The sequence below is a fragment of the Athene noctua genome, chromosome 1, assembly GCF_965140245.1.
Source record: "Athene noctua chromosome 1, bAthNoc1.hap1.1, whole genome shotgun sequence".
Taxonomy (NCBI): domain Eukaryota; kingdom Metazoa; phylum Chordata; class Aves; order Strigiformes; family Strigidae; genus Athene; species Athene noctua.
Genome location: NC_134037.1, coordinates 98,872,951 through 98,895,168, shown reverse-complemented (window position 1 = coordinate 98,895,168; position 22,218 = coordinate 98,872,951). Strand labels below are relative to the sequence as shown.

The following is a 22,218-nucleotide window of genomic DNA, read 5'->3' as shown; positions in this document are numbered from 1 at the left end:
CTAATTTTGTGTGTTAAGCAATTTATTATGTAATATCCCCTGCTTCTTTTGTTGGCCTTGCTCTACTTCTGCTTTTTTATTTGTATTTTTCTAAAGGACTTTTCCGTGATATAAAAAGAAGATACCACCGTAGAAACTTTATCTTGCACATAGACATTTGTACTACAGACCACATGACAATAAATTAATTCCTATAGTTTAAGTAGGGGAGGAAATGTTGTAGTCTGATCATTGGATAAAGTGGTCTAAGCTGTATTTTAGGGGGTATATGCCTGGCTTTGTCATTGATAGTCTGTGTAGCTAAAATCAAGTAAGCCAACAGAGGCTACTCCATTGTTGGAGAATGGACATGAACCTTGGATATACTTGGATTTTGACTGAACAAGGCCCAGAGCAGCCTGCTTTATCTAGAGCTGCTTGGGTCAGAGTTTGGACCAGAGACCTCCAGAGATGCCTTTTAGCCTGAATTACGCTGTGGTTCATGAAAATGGTGTGTAAGAGAGAGACAGTAATTTTAACTTGACATTTAATTACGTTTTGGGCCAATGGTGATCTTCAAATAAAATAATATTTTATAGAAAAAACAATGTTGTTATGACTTCTAAATACATAAGACAGGTTTTTTAATAAATTTTATATAATTTTGCATCCAAGCACAAAGCTGACTGTCACAAGTATTCAGTTGAGACAGGTAAAGAAGGTACAGGATTAAGTTAGGTAACCAGAGAGATGGTGATTACAAACTTGTTAAGATGCCTAATTTTGTAGCATATCTAATACATGTATAATTTTCTTCCGAACAAAATAAAGTGACATACTAGCTAAATGCATCATGATACTAGTTTCCTTTTGAAAAACACAGCTATGATGTGTATATATATATATAGTTTAAATAAAAGCACTTGGCAGGTATTGTTAACTCTGTTTTAGGTGTCAGATATGTCTAAGATCCATTGGCTTTTATCTGCAGCTGGTTTTTGATTGCCAGTTTCTGCCCAACTGGTAGGTGGTAGAACCTGTAAAAACAGTCGTATATGGTACAGAGTTAAAATATAGTTCAGAAACAGATATAAACTTAAAGCTACTGAGTGTGGGCTAATGCCCTTTGTATTTTTCATGCTATGGGGAAAAAAATCACAGGAAAACAAAATGCCCTTATTTAGTAATCAGGCAGGAGAATTCAAGGTAGTGATTATTTGATGTTAGTCGTAAGCACTGTATCAGTCTCTAGGTGCTTAGAAAGGTTTTCTGAGTGGCCTCAGACATGTTATTCAATGTCTCTGTAGCTCTTGGGTAAGGGCATTTGAAATGTAGCGGTAAATAAAAATGCTGTTCCAGAGGCAGTGCTGCATCCATCACACACTCACTGCTTTTGTTGTACTAACCAAGTTAGGCTGGTTATGAAGGTAAGTAGGATGTGAGGGCAAAGCTGTAAGTTCTAAATATGTTTTTTCAATGTATTTGTGATACATGAATAATAATATACATGTGGGATAGCTTCTGGATGAGTCAATTGGCTTTTATATATGGATTTATTAAGATAAATAATTGGAATATTCTTCCTTAGTAATTGTTTGCTTTGATGTTATCAGCCTTATTTGTATGTTATTCTGAAATTAAAAATAACATTATTCTAGTATAAAACATTTTATTTACATAGATTTTTCATCATTTTACTTATCACAGATTCATTTCATTACTGGACTATATTCCCAAAGTTTGAGCTGACATAGTCACTGTGATCAGTGCATTGATGATGAATACAAAAATCCTTGAAAGATGTCATAGAGTAGACAAAACCAGCTATGTCAGTTCTAGCTGTTGTTTCTCTGAGACCCAAGGGTGGAGGGAAGGGGAGAATCAGTGTTTGACAGTGTTAGAAGAAAAAATTGATTCTAGGAGAAATGCAGTTTTTCAGGAGTTAGCCTTAAATTAAAGAAATAACACCATTACATGTAAATAAACAGATAAATAGACTAAAAAAAATCAGCGAGTCATTATTAGCTGAGTCCAATATAACCAGTTATTTGATTTTATATTTCATTTTTTCATGTTTCATTTTATTCATTTTTCATATTTCATAATTTCTTAAAGAAGCCTCACACTTGCTGAGAGATTTTTGCTTTAATTTTGTTATGAGTAAGCTGTAAAGCATCTTAGATACCTGTTCCAAAGAACTGTTCTTCTGAGAATCATTATGTTCTTTGTTTCATATGTACACAGACAGATTCTTTCTGGGTGATATTTACAGCAATATCATTCAAAACTCATAGAAGTTTATCAGAGTTGTTCCCTGACCAAGACCATTATATTTTAGCATGTACCTAATTTCTATCTGATGGGGGGAACTATTGTTTAAGAGGTAACACTCCTTAAAGAGATGAGTGGTAGGCTGAAAGAGTTCCTATCTTGGGACCAGTGGTATAGTACCGTGTTAAAAAGGGTCACTTATCAGTAATATTTCAGTAGTTATTACTGGGAATTCACCGTCATGTTGCATGTCTGACCAGACAGGTGACATTCTGAAATATCAACATGAAGTTACACATTTGTGGGAATTAAAGGAAGGGAAAAATGCGATACAAATAAAAGTAGAGATTTTCACTGGTCTGAAGCCAAGTGCTTCTTGCATCTCACAGTTGTCCCATTATTTGAAAAAGTTGTAAATACCCAGGTCAGTTTATTTTGATGATTCCGTGTTCTGGAAAGGGCAGTTCAGAAAGTGCTTCTGGTGCAGTGGTGGAGCCACACACCTCTTTCATTGCTGGTGGCGGGCAGCAGTGATTTGCTGATCTCTGTGTACTCAATGGACAAATGTCAAACTGACATCTTACTACTTTTAATCCGTGATGCAGCTTTCTACATCTTTCTAAATCACCTCCAGTCCATTTTCATCGAACCAACAGCTCTGGCACAATAATCATAATGTTTAAAATGGCCTCTCAAACAAATATTTATTTTTGCTCTTAGTTTCCAGGAATACTTCCTATCCTGTTTTCCTTGCTTCTGGTAAAGATAAATACAATGCAGAGGGAGGATCATATTAATGATTTTGTGTCTGTCTTTCTGTGTAAGGGACAAGTGTAATTTGTATTGCTTGCTGGAATAGATACTGGAATAATTATTTTAAGTAAGTTTAGATGCTGCTAATAATAGTGCTAATGCTTGCTCAGAGAAATGCTTTCTTCTCCCTAATGTTCTGTGTGGGCTGGCTGAAAATCGCTTAGCTACATCTAATTTTCTTGGCCCATTTCTATGACTTTTTCCCATTATGAGACAAGGGGTATTGTGTGTACTAAGATGATATTCTTGCATGTAGGAGAATAAGCAAACTGATTGTGCAATGCAGACATGGTGGTCCAGGTTCATAAATACAGGCAGCTATTCTGAATACCTCTGGGTCTGGATATAAGATTTAAGACATTTAATGCAGCTGAGTTCAGACAGTTTCACCGTATCTTATAAAATCTGTACTTCCTAATGTAAGTTTATTATGGTGGTCCCAAAAATACAGGATCACAGATTCACTAATGGCAATTGACTGGTTTGGACTCACTGTGTGATATTAGATTTTCAAATTCAAGGATTGTTCCAGGTACACCAAAAAGGAAAGGTTTGGTTTTGTTTGCTGGATGGGGTGTTACTGGGAGCTTTACAACAAGTCGAGGACTAGTAGTGAAGAGTTACTTTTATTATAAGAGATTTTTGGAGTACTCAGATCTTGAAGTGGTGTGTTTCCCTTTCCTTGCATTTCTTTTCTACTTGTTAAAAACATTATTTACATTTTTTTTCCTTACTAAAATCTTTTGGTTGCTGGTTTTTGGGTGTGGAATAAAGAAAAGGGTAGACTATAAACATGGCTTTATTTAGTCTAAATTAGCTTTTTAAAATTGGCTTTTTCCATCTTTATTTCTGTTTCTCAAAATGCATTACATATATTTATTTGGCTACTGGTATGCTAATGGTAAAGGTAATGGTTTAAAGAAAAGACGTTCAGAGAAATCTTTTCAACATGTAAGGATATATTTGATTTTTGATAGTTATTTACTAAAGGAATAGTTTTGTGTGAGACATTAGCTCTTACTTATGCAATTTCTGATGGTATAATTTCTTGTCTGGGGGATGATTTCTTAGGGTGTTTTTGTCTCCTTATTAACGAGGAATCATTATTTTTTTCTGAATTGAAATGATTGTAAAAAGCTAATTCATGAGTGCTGTGATGTGTCATATGGGTAGTCAAGTAAGAGGCTCCAGCTATAGAGCTGTCAAAATCATTTGGAGAAAAAAAAAAAGTGGGAGCTTCTCTCTAGAAGTTCTTTTTCTAAAGACAACCAGTGTTAAAAGGATTTTTTCGAGGAACTTCTGACACCTTCTTAGGTAATTCACACTTAGAGAAAGCAAGTGGGAAATCAAAATCTCTTTAAAAACCAACTTGGAAATGCTGCCATATGTCTTATTCTTGAGATTATACAAGTTGTATTTTTTAAAAAAAAAAAAGGAGGGAGGAAGGAAAAAAAAAAAGTAGTCCAACCTCCAGCTTTCAACTGCCATCTCATTCAACCAGACAGTTCTGGGATCTGTTAAATCAAATCTCCGTACACCGCGCTTCCCAACTTGTTAATTGATAGGTGCTAGAGCTTCCTGTTGGTGATATTTAAGTTTACCATGGGAACAGCTAAATCAGTGACAGCAGCAATAAGGAGGCACTGAATATATTTTTTCAACCTACAGCCAGCTGACTTTCACGTTCTTATTCAGCAACCTGATAAGGCTGAGTTAAAATGAATTATGTAGTGTTTGAGTATGAGCAGAGGTGCTTGGGAAACCAAAGAGGACAGAAAGGGTTTGAGATCATGAGCTATGACTTGAATTTTTTTAAGGGAAGCTTTTTTTAAAGTGTCTACTATTTCTTGACCTGTTAATAAACAAAGCAATGAATGGAATGGAGTTTTACAGGTTAGTATTTTACAATTGCTAGAACATTTTGTATCCTTACAGTTTGGACATAGGCAATCAAGGTTTCTTTTTTTATCTCTACTGTAAGTAAACTGAGCCAAATTATGCTTGATTTTATGTATGTGTGTCTGTTCTCTGGCATAACTGTAGGGCTGTAACCAAGGATAGATCTTATCCTCATGTGACTATGCGTGCATATAGAGCATTAAGATGTACAAATAGTCATCCTTTGTTCTGCAGGCAGTCTCCTTGTCATTCCCTTGGTTCTCCACAGATTTTGTTTGGATCCCATCCTCATACTGTGCACAGGTTTCCAGATGAGTTGTGTGCTGTCAGTGGCAAGGGAACTTACCTGACACCTTAGGTAGTAATGCTGATGGGAAGACAGGGTCAGTGCTGAATGGAAAACAGTTTTAGAATACTGAAATCGTAAGAGAAAAATTAAATCAGCAATCATTCCAAGAATTGTTTTGTCTCTGTTTTCATTGTCTGATTTAGATTCTGGACTAAATAGGGAGAAAGGTATTTAGATGTTAAAGTAGCATTTAATTTGATCTTTGTGCTGAAGAAGAGAAGAAAAAATTCAGTTGGGGTTTTTTTTCTGAGTTCTATTTTCCCTTTCAGCTACAGTATACAGATGCACAGCCCAGAGTTTAACAAATATTTTTCTTGGAAGACTTACAGTTTTAAGAAATGTTAGAAGCAGGTTTTCTCCCACACACATAGATTAATTATTGTATAGAGTCTTCACATATATTTTGAAAGTCAAACTTCAGTGAGTGCTGTGGGGATTTGTTAGCACTGAACCATTTTTAGTCTTAGGATGATTTGCTGAAGGAGAAAAAAATTAGTTGAAATAATGTAATAGAATACAATATGTAACTGTCTTAACTTGCTAAACTGGCAAGTACCTGTTCTTCTGCATAAACATAGTTTGAATTAGCTTTAACTATCACATATCTGAAGATAACAATAGCAGGTCTAAAGCAGCATCTATTTTGTTGAAGTTAGTTGTTCCAGTGAACCTGATTGGCTCAGTATCGTTGGGAAAACCTTAGAAAGTCTAATATATTTTCTTTAGGCATGAGAATATCCATTCTCTTAGAGCACTGCAAGACAGGTGTCGAGATACCTGTGGAAAAAAATACGGATCTTGAATGCTTTTCTGTAGCTAAGTCTTTGTACATATATATCTGCTAGTTCTTATGCATGAGTTTCCTGTAATAGGGAGAGTTAACTTTTCTTTACAGCAAATGGGTAGAAAGGAAATTCATTTAGCTATTGACAATAATCCTAAACTCATATTGGCCTTGAAGCTTGAGCTGATGTGAGCTGCATTGCTCAGAATTTGTCCTACAGGGAGGAAAAGGAGTATTCTCTGACATGTTCTCTTTGATCAGCCCTAGGTTCACTTTCATTCCTCCCTCCCTTTTCTTTCATGTCCTGTTTTTCCCTGAGTGAGTTTCTCCAAAGTGAGAGGATTAAAACTCTGTCTGATTCCATTTTGGTCTTTTTTTTTTTTTTTTTCCTCAATTCCCACAGTAAGGCACCTCATCATCCAACATCCCACCCTTCCTACTTGCCAGCTGCTTCTATAAGTAAGTTCTTAAGTATTCTTGATTGAATAGTACATCGATTTTAGAGAATGATGAAAAACAAAATACATCTCAATCAGCACATCTGTTGCCTCTGCAAAGGCTGTTTGCCATTTCTTTTTCTCTGTAAGTATACCTTTTATTAAAGACTTAATCTGCCATAGGTTAGGAAAAATGGCTCAGATCCCATTAGATTACTTCAAGCAGTTGATACTTAAAAACATTTCTGAAATTCTGACTCAGCTGGAAATGAGGTGTCCAGTTTAAACATCTCTTCATAAATCAGAAACACTTTTCATTTTATGTGAAACCATGAGCCACATGCTCACTGAACCACTGAAAATGTGACATTGATATGTCTGTCTTACCAAAGGTTGGAGAACTGGAACTAAATAAATATCTGAACAGTGGAGGTAGGAAGTTCAGAACATCAAGAAGGTAGCAAAAATTAGGAATGAGCAGTTTTACGTAACTCATTTCAAACACAGAGAGTCTTGTCTTCTATCCATGTGTATGTCTTATACATTAATACACAAAGTTTGACCATCTGTAGTGGGTTGACCTTGGCTGGATGCCAGGTGCTTACCAAAGTTGCTCTATCCCTCCCCTCCTCAGCTGGACAGGGGAGAGAAAAACACAATGAAAGGCTTGTAAGTCAAGATAAGTACATGGAGATCACTCACAATTATTATCAGGGGCAATGCAGACTCGATTTGGGGAAATTAGATTAATTTATTACCAATCAAATCAGAGTAGGATAATGCGAAATAAAAACCAAATCTTAAAACACGATCCCTCACTTCTTCCTTCTTTCCAGTTTCTCTATGTTCCGCCCCCCCCACCCCCAGTGGTGCAGGGGGATGGGGAATGGGGGTTGCAGTCACTTCATCACTCATTGTTTCTGCTGCTCCTTCCTCCTCATGGAGAGGACTCCTCATGCCCTTCCCCTGCTCCATCGTGGGGTCCCTCCCACAGGACACAGTCCTCCATGAACTCCTCCAACATGAGTCCTTCCCACAGGCTGCAGTTCTTCATGAACTGCTCCAGTGTGGGTCCCCCACAGGGTCACAAGTCCTGCCAGCAAACCCGCTGCAGCGTGGGCTCCTCTCTCCATGGGGTCACAGGTCCTGCCAGGAGCCTGCTCCAGCGTGGGCTTCTCACAGGGTCACAACCTCCTTTGGTCGCCCACCTGCTCCGTTGTGGGGTCCTCCCCAGGCTGCAGGTGGAGATCTGCTCCCCGTTCACCTCCATGGGCTGCAGGGGCACAGCCTGCCCCACCATGGGCTGCTCCAGCACCTGGAGCACCTCCTCCCCTTTCTTCTTTTTCCCCTTCTTAAATATGTTATCCCAGAGGTGCAACCACCGTCTCTGATGGGCTCGGCCTTGGCCAGCGGCGGGTCCATCTTGGAGCCAACTGGCATTGTCTCTGCCGGACACGGGGGAAACTTCTAGCAGCTTCTCACAGAAGGCATCCCTGTAGTCCCCCCCAATACCAAACCCTTGCCACACAAACCCTATACTGATTTGAAGATGTATCCAATATACAGAGACAAGTAAAGTTTTCTGTAATAAAGTTTGGCGGTGTCCTCCTCTAGGACTTTTTTGTGCTTTTCATTTATGTCATATTTTTCAAGCTTTTTTCCATAACCTGAGGGATAGCACACTATGCAAAACCTCAAATACTGCAAAACTTTCCTGTGAGTCATAAGAAGCAGGAAAAAAATCCCTTTACTGTTCTTTTGCTTGAAGACCTGCAAAAGGAAAAATCAGCAGTACATTTATAAGTATCAATCTAATATTACAAATCAGAGTACATGATGGAGCTGGTAGCAAGTGCATTGTAGGCCCAAAATTCATTTTATAAAAGTAGGATGAGTTAACACTGTGGTGTCACCTTATTACTCGCTTTTACTTGCTTTTTTTTATTGTTTTACATATTTTGGACAGTAAAATAACATGTATATTGAAATCCAAAAGCAAATAAGATGCATTAAAACTTTTCTTATTTAATCCTGTCACAGAAACATTTCTAATAATGATAGGTTATGAGGGTGGTCATCCCTCTGTCCCTGTCAAATATCAATCCCTCTCCAGTAAAAACCTACACAAAACATTCAGTTTCTACTGACAATATGCAAACTCACCATTTGCATAGGTGCTGTGTCCCTAAGCCTGGCAGGGAGAAAGAACATACTGTTAGCATGTTTCCATTTTTACCAAGCAATAGATGCATGGAATTAACATCTAGCAGAGCAGGTAAGTAGTGCTTTAAATATTGGAAGATTTCCATTGAAATCCATGGCACAGTGAATGTGCTCTTTCATATGGCCATATCCAGAAACGCTTTGCTAAATTGGGGGTTTAAAGTAGTATGCTGATAATAAATCATCTGAGTACTTCATGATTTACATAATGTATCTATTACTGTTCTCTGAATGGAAATTAGTAATAATATACTTAATGTTGAAAGGCACAGATGGGACAGTTGCTTTAATAGGGCTGCTTGTGAGTCAGAGACATTCTTAATTAAGCTTTTGTTGGGGGGGAGTGGGGGAGGGTTGTATCAGAATAAGAAAAATTCCTCCCACATTTGCAAGAAAGACAATGGAAAGATGGAATGAGTACTTTTGCTGCTGATTTTTGTCTCTTACAAATGATTACAAGAACTGCCCACTTAGGAAATGGGAAAGATGAGGGTGTTGGTAGAGGGTGACAGGATTGTCATAATACAGTCCTTAGTTAAAGGTACAAGCCAGAGAGAGTAGTGACATGTTGGAACACTGGTGAAAGTGTGTTCTGAGTTATACTGGACCAAAAAGGGAAAAGTAGTGGCAGACGTTATTTGTTGGTGGCAGCTGCCTTGGGAAACAGTCCTTTCTAAGGTGATGCATAATACTAATATCTTTAACTTGTTTTATTCAGTTCCACAGTAGAGTTGAGAGAAATGGAAAGTCCAGAGGTTGGTTACGTATAGACTTCTACATCCTCCATCCAAGAAAGGAAAAAATTACCTGTGCAGTTCAAATGAGGACTCACTTTTACCTGTTGGGTGCCCTGCAGGCTCCACTGTAGAGCAAAGGTATATCATGTGTTTTAAACATGCAGAACCAATTTATTAAAGATATGTGGTGGAAAAAAAAAAAAAAAAGGAGAAACATGATTAAAACTGCTTGCAATTATATTAGAAAGTTTAATATTTCTGTCAGGCTGCCTGGCTGGCATTCATGAGGTAGTTCTCAGGGTTTCATTGATGTAGACCCAGGGCCTCGGGTTGCCATAGTGGGGCTGTCTTGGAGCATGTTTCTGTGACACCCCAATACCCAGACTCGTCCAGAGTTTACTAGATTTGGCTTCCTGGCTAGATGAAGAGCTGACGTAGACTGTTCAGATACCAATGGTAATCAGGAGCTTATTTCTAACATGTGGTGAGATACTGTGATGCATTCTCTAACTCAGAAAATTACCGAGAACAAGAAAAAACTTAACTGGCTAGCTACTGTTTCTGTGGACAACCATATGTATCAACTTACTTGAGAAAACAGAGCCTTTTAAGTTATTCTGAAATAATAATAGCTTGCTTTCTTGTTTTACTGTTGAAAGATTTCTTTCCCAATGCTTAATAATTTCAGTTTTTAAGAGTACTGTAAATTATTTGCCTAAGCAGACAAAGCTGCTGTAGTTACAGAGAGAAAACAAGTATAAGGCATCATTTGACAAACAGTGGCTATGAAGATGATTGTCTCACTTGTTATTTCTAATAACACGTCCTCCTGCTTGGGGTCAAATCCTCTTCTGTTTATCAGAACCATTACAGTCTCATCAGTGGGTTTTTCCACACAAAGATACAGATACTTTGTGTCTTACTACTTTAATACTGTTGGGGGGAAATAACGTTCAGATTTTTACAGCCTCTATTGTAATTTGTTGAAAAAAATATCACTGCCATTATCTGAAAGTGTAAGAAAAAAATCTGTAAATAAAATCTAACCTGTAAATAAAAAATATCACTGTCATTCTGCCTGCTCTTGAAACTCCCTCTGACCTTCCTGAGCAGTTTTTTGAACAAAGTATTGAGAATTCAGTGCTTTTTAGTTTATACCAAAAAACAGTCAGGCTAATGGGAAGGATTCTTCCTGCTTGGACTACAGAAGCAGCTATGCAGTCTTCTCTGGCTTTCTCAGTTATTACATAGGCACTGTGCGAGGCTCTTTTGAATCACAAGCAGTTCTGCAGTGGACTCCCTCTGCCCCATGAAGGATATAAGCAAGTAGTTAGCACTTTATGAAGAAAGAAATGAAGAAAAAAAAAAAACAAAAAAAAGCAGAAAGAATCACTTCACCAAAGTAAACTTAACTGAAGTTTGTGTACTTCTCATGCCTGCAGTGGTGATGCCTCAGAATGGCACCTTTCCCAATTGTAAGTAAGACGATTTCACTGCTGCTGTGAAACACTGAAACCTCAATATGTGTAATGTGTATCACAGGCTTGAGCTTCAGGAGAAGTATAAACATTATAAAAATATATTTGAAAGCCATCTTCTCTAACCTGTGTAGGTTATACACCATAGGTCCTTAATGTGTTACATGGAATTATAAGACTTAATATGGAGATTTCAGTACAAGTGAGCTTTTTTACATGCATTTCTAAGCTTGAATAGAAACAGGTTGTCATTATCAGGATTAGGATCTGGAAATGGAATCAACAAGATGACTGAGATTTAGTAGTTTACAAGGCAGGAAGTGGTTTTTTGTTCCCCTTCTTACATTCAGCTATCACTGCTTTTTTGCAGCTAGTGTATGACTGGGATATCCGTATCTGTGTAGTTCAAAGCAGTTTCGGTCTTGCTGTGACATGAGAAGTATGGAAAATTTCTACAATGGTCTTCTCTGTGACATCTTGCTGTGTCTCTAGCCATCCCCAGCCCTGGTCTTCACATGGTATAAAACAGGATATTGCCTGCCTTTCTGCAGATACTTCAGTAGTGTCTGTGCTGGCAGAACCTTGCTTTTTCAGGTTGCCATTCACTCATCCAGCATAATTTACTGAAAAACAGTTTAGGTTGGCTATTGGCAAAACAGCCTGCCAGCTAGAGTAGTGAAACAAGATACAGGAGTGTGTTGTGGAATTTCCCTCGCTGGAGATTTTCAGGAACCATCAGAAAAATAGAAGCTGAGGATGCCTGAAGCACTGCAGGAGGCTGGGCTCGGGCATCTCCTAGTTGCCTACCATTTATGCTTCTGTTATTCTATGGCAAAGGAACAAATCTGGGGTTGAAAAAATATTTAAGAAACAACTGTTCTGAAAGACCAGAAACCCCAGTCATACAAGGCTCTGTTTCAGCATGCTCCATGTAGCTTTTGCAACTATTAGGAAAAGACTGCTGAAGTTCTCTGATCTGTCATAAACCCTTGCTTAAAATACTGTCATTCAGATCTGTCTGGTTTGATAGTTACCTCTGGGAAAAGGGCTTTGTCCTGAAATTTTCACAATGCTTATTTTCTTTCTTAGCATCACAACACCATTTCCTTTCCAGGAACTGACAGAGGCCAGCAAGCTCAGGTGTTGACCCTTCAGAGAGGTCAGTTGACCCTGCAGATACTTCCATAGCCAGGAGCTCTGTTTGAATAAACATGCATGTGTATACCACTTTGAAAGTTCCTCTTCCGCAACAGACTTGACTGTGATGTTTTGTCACATTTTTCTTCTTTCCTTGAAGACAGCCAAAGGACAGCCAGTATGAGTGTGTGTCACCAGAGTATGAACTACCACCACAAGTGGCAGGACATGCTCTGAGGAGCACACTGGAATCACATTGCAGGGCATGTTTGCAGACTTGCAGCAATAACGGTAGAGATATCTAGTCCCAATGATGGCTTTTGGTCTGGTCATAGTTATAATAAATAATCTTATAATAACAATATAATGTGTTATATATGTAGTTTCTTCACTCAAAAGATTGTGTACTGCTTTAGTAAGCAGTTAATTTAATAAGAGAGATTGCACCTTCTTAGCCTGTCAGGATTTAACCCTATCAATGTTAACACTAGACTACTAATAGGACTTATTACTAACATTGTATCAACATGAATTGAATGTTACTGACACAAACTAAATTAATTTGCTTCCTGTATGTTTATCAGGTGAAGTTATGGCACAAAACTGTTCTACATTTTACAAATTATTTTACATTACTAGTTAGGACATGAGTAGACCCATTAGTAGATCTATTCCAAGGAGTAAGATTTTTTTCCTGAATAATAGCTTTAGTATTTACTGTATGTAGAATGCATTTCCACCTCTCTAATTTCAGTTGCAGATTTATTGACATAAGGGCATTGTGGTTAGATTAAGGCTGGCTGTTCCTCCTGAAAGACAGTGGAAGAGCAAAATAACCTTAGTTGGCCTTTTTTTTTTATCCTGTTGTCTCTGACATCTCCTTTCCAACTCAAAAAGCTCTAAATTCCATCTTGTGGAAAAAGTCTTGAAAGTTGAAATTTTATTTTAAAAACACTGAGATGTGAAATTTGCTTTCCAGAAAACATGCCATATAGCAATAACTTCCCTGTGGTATTTCTAGCAATATATCTTTTGCCAAGTAAAATGTATGTGAAAAGTTGCAAGTTCTTTATTTCAGGAATACATATTTCTTAAAATCATTACTGTTTGTTAAATACCACCAATAAAGAAATTGAGAGGAAGTAGGAGGAATATGTCTCTGATTTGCTTACTTTGTGGATCTGACAGCTGTTTATCTATAGGAATTGCTGCATTCACTCTCTTAGATAAGGTCAGTACCCTTGTCATCTGTGTGAGCCCCCAGGGGGTCTAAAAAATGGACATAGCGCCCTATATTCTATCCACTACCAGTTGTCCAACCAACAGTTCCTATAAAACAAAAATCTGTTCATTAAATACTAGGTTTATTAAAACATGCTGTATGATCCATCTGAAGGCAACCATGTGTGATTTCATGTTGTTAATACCTTAAGCTTGTGTAAGTCATCACTAATTCTGAGGCCGCTGCAGAGGGAGAGCAGGAACTTGTGAGGGCTCATCTTGAAGGCTTTCTTCAGGGAAGTCTCCAAGTCATTTGAATGAGGATTTTGCTTGAGCATGTATGGGAACTAATCCTCCTTCACCCCAGTTTCTGTTGTACCTGGTCACTTCAGGTACCAGGCTTCATGCTCCTGATCTTGAACACTTGGTCCAAATTATTGCCAGCCAGCAAGGCTGGGACATTTCTGGAAACTAATTTGGACTTCTCTGTGTGCTGAAATTGCAATCAGACCTTCAGTATCTATGAGACTCTTATTACTTCTCGACTCTATGTTCTCCTTTATTAAGTGAATCGAATGTGAAAATATTTCTGTTTGAAAGGTTGTGGGGAGTTATTGTCCCTTCAACTTTGAGTGAGCTAATGGATGTGTTCATGATAATAATTAAGTATGTAGACAAGGTTTGAACCATATGTAAATAATCATTTGGATAGCTTTATAGGTTTGAGGGGTTTTTTTTAAAAAAGGAAAGTAAACAAGCCCTGAAACAAAAATGTGTGTCTGTCACAACCCCAATCACTGTTATCTGTTTGCATGTCAAGGGAAGTCTTTAAATACATACAGACAGAATCTCTCTTTTAGACAAGAGTTTAAGCATTTAAAGATAAGCACGTGTTCGAAGGCAAATAAATTTGATCCTGAGCCCATGCTACAAAGTCACCCACCATATTTGGGCTTCCTGTACTTTAAAATGCAATTTATCCTGTAGTGCATTCAGTAAATAGCTCATATTAACAGACATGATTTGTTAAGGCACCTATCTTTTCTAAAATTCACCCATTCTGTGAGCATTTTTAAACTTCTTTAGTAACGCTCATCATGTTTGTTTTCTTTAACAATATAGTGTTATCTAAGGATCTGATTATTATCCTATTAAACAGGAAATTTCCTGTCAGCTTTCCTAAAGAAAGCAGATTCCAGATATAGTAAGCAAAAACTGTGTGTTTATTCCTTGTTAAAGAAATAGTCAGGAAATATAGAAAACAACACAGAAAAATTGCATGCTTTTTCTATGACTGGTAAACTATCCAATTCATTTCTGTGTTCATCAGTAGCAGCTTTATGAAGTTATGTTGTATCATTTACCTTTCTATTTTTTATCTCAAAGGTACAAAATTAATTTGTTGCATGTGTTACTCAAGGCTTTTTTAAAACAAAGGAGATAGAAATGTAAATATATGGTGGTGTCTAGCTTTTTTCTTTTTTTTTTTTTTTTCCTTCTTTAAAGAAGATGAAAGCCTTAAAGGCAAAATCCTGTGACAGTTTCTGCCTGCAGAAATCTTGATGACAGTATGTATGCTTCTACTGTAGAGGCCCAAAATAGAGTTTGGGAATAATCCTTTGAGACCTAATTTTGATGCATAATGATCTGGTTACACTCCATCCTGAAACCTGAGGAGTTCTGGACATTGTTTCTGCCTCTTCTCACTTTCCACATAACTTTAGGCAAATTACCTCTCCTGCCTTAATACCCTTCCTCCATTTAGACATTATATAGTGCTAAAATAAAAGATTTATTTCAGTGTATATATACTGGTGAAAGTGGTCAGGTTTAAATATGATACAAAAGCTCTTAATTTTAATCTTCAGAAATAAAACACCCGTACAATCATTGTTCCTTTGCATTTGTTGTTCAGTTAGGTTCTGTTGTAATTAGTAAGGGTTGATGTTAAACCAGCTGTTTTTTCTGGATGCTGGTTGTAGTTACAGCTAACAGCAACGTGAAGACACCCAAGAGATGCCTGTGGTGAGAAGCCCTTTGTGCCAGAAGTGCCATGGAGGTGTCAGTGTTCCGTTGCATTGGGTTACCTGGCAGCTACAGCAGTTGGTGCGAGTGTTACCGTTGTACATGGCCTACACTCTGGCTTTGGTGGGGCAGTAGCCATTTAACTAAAACACATGATTTTTATTTTTTTTCTTCCTCAAACACTATCACTGTTTGATGCTAGTCCTGTCCAATTAAGGGAAGTGCCCAGCACATTCCTTTTATCAGTCAGCATTCTGAGCAGTAACAAATACTGAAAAAGCTCTCTGTGCATATAATCTTGCTCTCTTTTTCTGCCATATTTTTTCCATTTTCTTGTTTGTTGTCAGAATTCTATAAGTATTCGCAACACGAAGGATAAGAAATGGCAATGGTACTTTATGCTGAAAACATTTTAGTATGAAACAAGACCTGCCATGGTCGAGCCTTTGTTAATTTGGAATACACAGTGTTTTTCCTAAAATCTTACCCCCTTTGAGGGTTGCTGAGCATTATGTGTCATTTTCTAATCTTTTAAGTTATGACTTATAATTCGTGCTTAACAGATACTACACAATTAACAGTTTTAAATGTAGTTCCAGACAGTTCATGTAAATATCCATCTTGCAAGTATTTATGAATTTTATGCAATTTTGCATGCCAGATAGTTCTGACTTTTATAACACTTCTCTAAGAGCTTGGAGTTAAGCCTGTAAGTCTTTTCAGTCTTTGAAATTGTAGGCAATATGTTTCTGTGTATGTATGAGTCTATAAAAGCAATTGTATGCTATTGTTTTCCAAATAACTCAGAGCTACTCTTGGCTGCAATGAGAAGGAGTAGTGGCATTACTGGGTATAGTTTTGAGACAAAATTAGTTCTAAATTTGCCTGTTCTCAAGTGCCATCATATAAAGCCTAAACTCAATGTGCTGCATTGACACTGTTCTCCATGAACACTTGGAAATTATCATGAGCCTTTCTTATACCTTCTTTTGAAAATGAAAGTTAAATAAATGCATTTTTAAAAGATAAACTGAATAATATAAAGGGCTGAAGGACTCAAAATCAAAACAGGGAACAGAATGTACGTTACATAAAGAAACAGCTTTCACTAAGGAAATAATAACCTTTGTGTCTATTTAGCAGAAATACTGTGAGAAGAAATTGTTGTTTATATTGGAACATTCTTATAGACTAACTACGACAAATCCACTTAATTTTAATTTGAACTCCTCTGGTAAGAATAGAAATGCCATGCACAGTATGCAGTATCCTAGTGGTATTTTCTAGACTCTATTGTATACCACTATAAGACTTTTTATTTTTAAAATATATTTAAAAGGCCGATTTTGTTTGGGATGCTAATATTTTCTAAAGTATTTCTTGAAAGCACTGGGTGGCTGTATTGCACAAATGTTGGGGATTTTCCCAAGTACTCCCTGTTTTCTGATAGCATTTACTTCTTTTCTGCTTGCTAACAATGAGAGAAGTTTGGAGAGAGTAGTGTAGCTCCCTTCCTAAGTAGGTGTCTACAGTCAGTTAAATGAATATCTCTAGCGTGGCTCTTCAGTATGAGATAAATGGATTTTAATTTAAACATAAGACTATTGTTAGTGCTACTAGAAATGAGTGGTTCACAACCCTGAGGATGGATCATCTGCTTCTGGGTCACCTGGGAAAGTCACTGCCTGGTTTTGTGCCTGTGGTCCACAACAGCAGTGTGAATTGTGCAAAATATGGCTGTGATTTGCTTGAGGACTGTGGAGAAGCATTGTTTATGTGGTTTTGTTGGGTAGCAGCGAACAAGCTAGCTGAACGTAATGTAAACTGAGGGTCGAGCCTCACAGGTGAATGGATTTATCTTGTGACTTGGTCTGCTTTGATGAAGGCTGGTGTCCACTCATCCAGTGTCCAGTCATGCACTGTAATGCCCGATGCTACTCCAATGCCCCCAGACAAGTACTGCTGCCAAGTAGCAGGTGGGGACTCTACACGGGCTGTAATGAGAGGTGAGGTGGAGGCAGAGTGACTGGTTGGGAATCGCTGCCCTTGAACATGAAGTCCATCTGTGCAGTTCAACACTAAAACAGGATGTGGGGCACAGTGCTAGTCTTTAGTGATAAATGTAGAACAGCAGACTGACAGAAGAGACCAAGAAGGAATGGCCTCAAGTTGCACCAGGGAAGGTTTATACTAGATATTAAGAAGCATTTCTTTACAGAGCGGGTTGTTAGGTGTTGGCTTGGGCTGCCCAGGGAGGTGGTGGAGTCCCCATCCCTGGAGGTGTTTAAGAGTCGGGTCGACATAGCCCTGAGGTATATGGTGTAGTTGGGAACTGTTAATGTTGGGTTGATGGTTGGACTGGGTGATCTTCAAGGTCTTTTCCAACCTAGACAATTCTGTGATTCTGTGAGGGAACTGGCTAATGAACCTCCAGTGTTATCCAAGACAGATCAAGAAAACTACATCCCTGAGCTGTTTGAGCATTCTTCTCACACACAGAGATGCTTTTTGTGTGCAAATGATATTGATAATTGAGACCTGCCATTTAATCTGATAACTTCTGGTGTATTGTGTATTGCTTGTGTCTGTTTTCAAGTCAGTGCAATTCTAAAAAAGACACACTTTTGTGGTTTTTAACTATAAGTATTGTAAATGAAAAAAATGGAATTTCATAGAAGTATTAAATATAGAACTGAAAGTAATACAGTAAAAATAGTTTTAAGACTTTCTTGGTTAAAAAAAAGAAAAAAAAAGTGTCATGATATTGTGTTTATCTAGCCAAAACAAGAAGAGGATTTTTATCTGCTCTGTAAAATTACAGATGCTTTATCTGTGAAGAATTGCACTTAAGATGAAAAAAGGAGAAAAGCAGTATTGTAGGCAGATTATCATATCAAGTGTGAACTGTGCACTGTCAGAACGTCTTGTCCGTTTCATATAAGCAGATAACTTTTTGGGAACACTTTCCAGGAGAGTGGGATTTTAACTTTCTCACATCCTGGCTGCATACTTTAGCAAATTCTACAATCTGGATGATAACCAAAAGAACAGTTTTATATTACTATAGAATTATTTGCTATACTAATAACTTGTAAAAGATTTCCAGCAGCTTTGTAAAGTCAATAAATCATTCAGAAGCTAGAAATGGTAGTCCTTGGTAGGATTTCCATCTACTTGTTACATATTCTCTGTGGAAGACTGTCTTTCTCTGGAGGAGAATTGTTCTCCCTGGTATTTATTAGATGAGTTTTGCTTAATGCATAAAAATAAGCAATTGACAGCATAAAAATAAACAGTTGATAACTATTTCGTGGTACTTATCCCTTTCTTAAAAGGGGAACTAGACCTATTGCTAAAAGGGTAGCTTTGTGTATGTCAGTGTTTATTTACTGAGAGCTCACTTAGAATAGAAAAGTAAGGCCATTCTGACCATTCCACAGATGTGTTGTCTTAGGGGGAAAACCCACTCTGAGTATGGAGTTTTTATACAATGTTAATGTGTAAGGAGCTTAGGCTTTTTAGTGCATAAATTAATTTGCCAGTATCATGGGGTTTAGACCTTGCTGTGCAGTGAAAGAAATTGATCTTGATTCATGGGTCTGTGCTCTGTATTTTCCCAGACCTTAAAGGTCTATTTTCCCAGACTGGCTTAACTGAAGACCGTTTTTTAGGAATGCCTGAATCAATACCTTTGTTACAACCCTCAAAAAATAGGGTTTATTTCAGTGTTTGTAAAAGAATTGCAGATATGAGTTGTCCTTGGACTTCTAATTTTCTTTGTGTTATTGTTAAATACTGTACTGTTGCTCGAAGAACTCATTTGTGCACAGAAAATCTTGCAACAGACCAAAGTTGGCATCTTTAGGCCACAGCAGTGCTTAAGGGTAGCTGAAATTCAGAGAATGACAAGTGTTAAATACATTTCAAAGTGTTATATGCACTGAAATAGTGAGTGCATAGATTCAGTTGGCAATGGATGACTGTGATCCTCTCCAAATCTGATGTTCTGTTTTTCAGAGACAAAAGTGGCTCAAGGAATGCTTGTAAAATCTGTCTTTCATTACCAACCGTGTACTATTCTTCATTGCTAATTCATGCTCAGCTTTTGCTTAATGCATACAGAACACTGTGGAGGTGTTAGTGATACTTTTCAAAATAAAGCCTTGGGAAAAAAGACCTGATGGGCTCTGGAGGATTTTTTCCAAAGGTTTTCATTCTGAGATATCCCAACTTCAGTTTTTACTTTCTCTATCATTAAATCTCATATACGATTGAACAGAAATTGGTTAAGAGAAACAACTTACTTCCCTTGAACATTTTGCTGGAAGTGTATTAGCATCAAAGTGGATTATTAGAGCCTGAAGTTCAGATCTTAATCAGAAATTCTGCAAAGTAATCAGTTCTGCATGGAATTCTTGTTCTGCTTGATAGTAATGTCTTGGTACTCAGCTTTCTTACACTTGTGTCAGCACTTTCTGAGTGTATGGGCACCAGGGGATACTGGGATAATTTTTTTGGTACTTTTATTTCTTTTTTTCTCCTGAAGATCAAATGAAATGAATGTCTGAGCTGTTTAGAGAATCTGACTGTGTAATTACTGTTAAAGAGGTTGTCAGTGTGCTTGATAGTGATAAAGAGCGGAAGACTTATTCCCATCTTAGCTTGAATTTGCAGATAAAAGTTTAGAACCAATAGAAGTTCCTGTACGAGGCAATGAAAGCTCTTGCCCTTTAGTCATTGACACTAAAAAAGAAAAAAATGACCCACAACTTAGGGAAGTTATCTTGCTACGTAGAGAAGGTTATTTTATTTCTGGAGAATATCTACTTATGTATTGCATTTGAATTCTTCATATTTGTGTCTGATACAGCCAGTGCTTATCGTTTTTACCTCTGTTTCAGCACCAAAAGACAATGAAGAACGTGTGTTTCGGGAACGTATGCGCCCCAGAAAGCGGCAGGGTGCTGTGCGACGCAGAGTACATCAGGTTAATGGACACAAGTTTATGGCCACCTATCTTAGACAACCAACCTATTGTTCGCACTGCAGAGATTTTATATGGTATGAAGCAACTTTGACTTTGCTTTCTTTGCAACTTTGAATTAAGGAGTTAACATACCCTTCTGTTTTGCTGAAGTATAAATGGCATAGAGCAGTAGTTATTTTCCTCTTCATTTTAATATTAAACTGTCATCAGTTTTGCAGACGGTAATAGAAGACTGTTAAACTTCCATCACAAATGTTAGAATTTGTTGTATATGTGTTTTTCCTCCTCTGAACCACGAAGTCAAATCTTTTTCTGTCTAGTACACACTATAAATTCTATGTAGACAGCCAACCTAGTGTTCTGTAGGTTGCTAAGTGTAGATTTAGACCTAATAGTAGACCTTTACATTTCACCATGAATTCTTCCTTAGGTGCTTAAGTATTGCAATCTTCCTCCTAGGAAATGCCAAGCTCCTATACATCCTACTGAAGTTAATGAAATATGGGAATATTAGTCTTCTAATGATCCAGGGTTTTGGGTGTGCAGTGTACAGGGTCTTTATGTCAAGAACTCCCTTATAGAAATGATTTGCATTAGTTTTGAGTACTCACAATTTTCAGGTAGGGAAAAGTGGGGAAGACATTCAGTTTTCATTATTTTTCAGCAACTCTATTGATGTTTTCCAAAGTTACCTAAAGATACTGATTTGCACCTTAATACACATAAGATCTGTTGTAATCCATAATTAATATTTCCTAGGAGTGTGTAAAGAATCAGTCTTTCTTAATGTTAAATTATGTGAACTGTACCTGAACTCAGCTATATTCCTTTAAAAAAATGTCTGCAGGTTAGGCTTTACGTTAGCTAGGATGAGTTCAAGCAACTATATTGGCAAATGCAATCTTTTGCCAATTTAGAGGCCTACTTGATGACTGTTTTACCAGCTTGTGGCTTCCCTCTCTATGTATCCCTCGGCTTTGCCTATTCTATGATAGTAAATGTGTCTTCATTTCTGACTCCCTTCATGGCCTGTCATCCTACACCTCTTAGCATCTGAAGTGTGTTTCCTACTTTGAACTGATCTAACTCTAGGCATGCAGTTATCAGATTATTGGTTATAAGAAGCTGTTCTTCTGTGCATGTCCAGTAAAGGCAGGAAAAAATGTTTTTCATTTTTAAAACTTATATTCATTATTTTCTAAAACACTGTTTTATTTTCAGGGGTGTAATAGGAAAACAGGGATACCAATGTCAAGGTAAGAGAAAATCTACGGGGGACAATCTGAATATGTGTATTATGTTATAATATATAAATAATAAGATACTCTTATCAGGTATTATATATCTACAGTGCAGAGAATTTAACACAAGATGATCAGAATAAGTTTGACTACAGATACAATCTTTACAGCAAGTCACAGTAAGATTTTTCAAGACTGCTGGTCTTAGGCATCATGTGTGAAGTAGAGGCATGGTTAACGTCACTGAACAGCTGATCCTAGGTATCTCTTGATGCACGTCCAACTAGGGAAGCATATCTGCAGATGTTGGCTTCTTCATTTTTCACTTCTTGCATTTTAAATTTGTGAATTCTTCATTCTACTTAAGATGCTTTGTTTAAAAATGCCAGGTAATTGCAAAGACTGTAATTAAATAGATGAGATAATTATAGAGGTCATCATTAGAGAAGGTTATAGCAAAGACTGCAGAAGTGCTTCATTTTCAACTCCATTTTTCAACTCAGTTTCTTGTACTCTTTATTGTGCAGTCACATCTTGTGATGATGTTTTTCTACTTAATTTGCATCTGACAAACAGAAATAAGTTAGTGTTGACTTTTCAGTTACAAAAGACATGCTAAATTCTTCTTGCAAATAAC

The 22,218-nt window shown here is 37.3% G+C and overlaps 1 protein-coding gene across 2 annotated transcripts in view; it reads left to right on the top strand.

The window, feature by feature from the left end:
• The window catches only part of PRKCE (protein kinase C epsilon), a 300,873-nt gene that overhangs the window by 163,893 nt on the left and 114,762 nt on the right, over positions 1–22,218 (top strand). Inside the window, exons 4-5 of one of the 2 annotated variants that reach the window (XM_074897081.1) lie at positions 20,304–20,414; positions 21,562–21,596. In XM_074897081.1, coding sequence (XP_074753182.1) covers positions 20,304–20,414; positions 21,562–21,596 — 146 coding nt within the window. Of the gene's footprint in view, positions 1–20,254; positions 20,415–21,561; positions 21,597–22,218 lie in introns of both variants that reach the window. The other variant, XM_074897080.1, reaches the window with a different exon arrangement.